The 2,615-nt window shown below is 34.3% G+C and overlaps 1 protein-coding gene across 1 annotated transcript; it reads right to left on the bottom strand.

Moving 5' to 3' along the window:
• LOC107646650 (uncharacterized mitochondrial protein AtMg00810-like) lies at positions 1,683 to 2,357 on the bottom strand. The gene has a single exon (XM_016350824.2). The coding sequence runs from the start codon at positions 2,355 to 2,357 to the stop codon at positions 1,683 to 1,685; it is 675 nt and encodes a 224-aa protein (XP_016206310.2).

Here is a 2,615-nt window from a genome sequence, read left to right as displayed (position 1 = left end):
TTTTCTTTCGTTTGTTCTTTTTTCCTTTATGCATTCAATGCAAATTTTAAAGTCTGCCAAATTTAGGGGGTCTAAGAATTTCATCCGACACGAGCCTCTGAATTTACTATTTAGAAACATGATTTAGGAGTATTCCATAATGATGCCGAATTTCCATTTAATTTTTGTTTTGTACCTGTTTTGCAGTATTTTATTATTATAGAAATTCAAATCAAGCTTATATAGATTATCTGTCAACCAACTAGAGCAAATACTATTCGAATTATAAATGAGACTGACTTTATTATTTTCAAATGAACAAAAATAACATGATTTGCCAAATGACGGTACATAAAATGTCTCAAACAAATTCAAGTAAAATTCACGCATGCAACATAATCTAAAAGTTTCTATAGTTTTGACTGCAACTATATTATCGTCTACCACATAAATGTATCTTTCATCATCACTTGGTGGTTGGATCTACATGCAACCTTACATAGTAATACTTATATGAGTAGTAACAGCAGAATTTAATTACCCACCAGGTATCAACTGGTGCATAACTTAAACTAGTTTTAGAACAAATGAAAGTAAGAATCGTACCTTTCTTTGCACATCAAGTGACATATTTAGTACAATCCTTCTTCATATGTCCCACCTCTTATAGAAAAAACAGGTTGAAACTTGATCCTATTTTTAAGCCTTTTTTCTACTGAGAAGGTGCATTCGCAGTAGTATCACGCTTTCTTTTATACTGAAAAAATGAAACCATATAAGCACTTTCAGTCTTATCTCACTATAACCTCTCTTCTTCTTGCACACAATGAGATATAAGTTCGCTCATTTAGGGACTAAGTGTCTTTTAGAGTGTTAGAAGTCACTTTGAATTATCCAAAGTATACAGGAAGAGAGATCAAAATGAAATGCACGAGTAAATCCTTAGACAACTCTAAATTTAGTGTTTTTAATTCCGAAGTAAGATGAGACATTTCCATAATGTACTCTTTTATGTTCTTTTTACCTTTATACTTCATAGAGACAAGTTTTCTCAAAAGGTTACTTGCCTCCACTTTTTCATTCTTGATAAAAAAAATTTTAAAATCTTTCAAAAAAATTTTGGCATCTTTATCCTTAGTTTTATCCTCAGGAATTGAGCGTTTCATAATTAATAAAACTGTGAAAGAATAGGAAAATAAAAGAATTGTGAAAGAAAAAGATGAAGAAATTTTATTGATTGTTGATTGAATGAATTGTGAACTATGAAGGTAAAACTAAGTATATATAGAGTATTGGCCTATGAAAGATAAAAGTAAATAAAGATAAGATAGAGATAAAGATAAAGATAACTATAAGATAAGATAAAGACTAAATTATAATTTAATTTGTGTATTCTGTTGGGCTAAATTTGTGGGCCGTGAGACGTCTTTATTGTTGTCATGGACTAAGGTGGAAGAGTGGTTTAATATGCCCCCGCAAGCTGGAAGATGAAAGATGTCAAGAACACTAAGCTTATTCAGATTAAGATGGAAGGGTTGAAGAGACAAAGGCTTGGTGAAGATGTCAGCTAGTTACCCAGAAGAGGAAATTGGGAGAAGTTTCATCACTCCAGCTTGAACTTTTTGTCGAACCAAGTGACAATTAACCTCTAAATGTTTGGTCCGTTCATGAAAAACCGAGTTAGCAGCAATATGAAGAGCACTCTAATTATCACAATATAAAACTGGTGGGCGGATAGGAGAAGTGTCAGGACATCCAGCCCAATCAGAGTCACTGAAGCCGAGAAGCTGAATTTCTGATTCCCTTGGAAAGAAAAGTCCTTTGTCGGGACTAGTTTTCAGATATCGTAACACATGCTTGGCAGCTTGAAGATGAGATTCAGTAGGAGATGCCATGAATTGACTTAATTGTTGAGTGGCATACATGATGTCCGGTCGAGTGGTGGTGAGATAGATAAGACGGCCAACCAAACGACGATATACAAAAGGGTCGGATAGCATGGGACTTTTGTCTTGATATAGTCTTGTGGTACTATCCATTAGAACAGAGGCAGGTTTAGCACCTAATAAACCAGAATTCTCCAAAAGATCAAGACAATATTTTCTCTGAGATAAGCAAATTCCCTTCTCTGATTGAGCAACTTCAATACCCAAAAAATATTTTAATGGGCCCAAGTCTTTAATTCGGAAGTGTTGGTGCAAAATAGACTTAATGGCAGCAAGTTCAAAAATGGAATTACCAGTGAGAACAATGTCGTCAACATAGACTAAAAGGATAGAAATTTGATCACCAATAAATTTGAAAAATAAACTATAATCAGATGAGGTTTGCTGATATCCATGAGATAGCAAAAGATGAGAAAGTTTGTCATACCACATACGACTAGATTGTCGTAAACCATACAGTGACTTTAGTAGCTTACAGCATTGATTCGGTTGAGGAGATATAAATTCGGGTGGCAGAGTCATATAAACATCTTCAGAAAGATCCCATGTAAGAAAGCATTATTGACATCCAACTGATGTATAGGCCAATACTTCATAGAGGCCAATGCCAAAACTAATCTGATAGTGGCAGGCTTGACAACAGGGGAGAAAGTTTCCAAGAAATCAACACCTTCAGTTTGAGTGAACCCT

This window comes from Arachis ipaensis, chromosome B06, assembly GCF_000816755.2.
Source record: "Arachis ipaensis cultivar K30076 chromosome B06, Araip1.1, whole genome shotgun sequence".
Lineage (NCBI taxonomy): Eukaryota > Viridiplantae > Streptophyta > Magnoliopsida > Fabales > Fabaceae > Arachis > Arachis ipaensis.
Note: the sequence above shows the minus strand (reverse complement) of the source record. Positions and strands in the feature narration are given on the sequence as shown.

Excerpts from the sequence above, each read along its gene's own strand:
- LOC107646650 (XM_016350824.2), bottom strand. The coding sequence starts at position 2,357 with ATGTGGTATGACAAACTTTCTCATCTTTTGCTATCTCATGGATATCAG.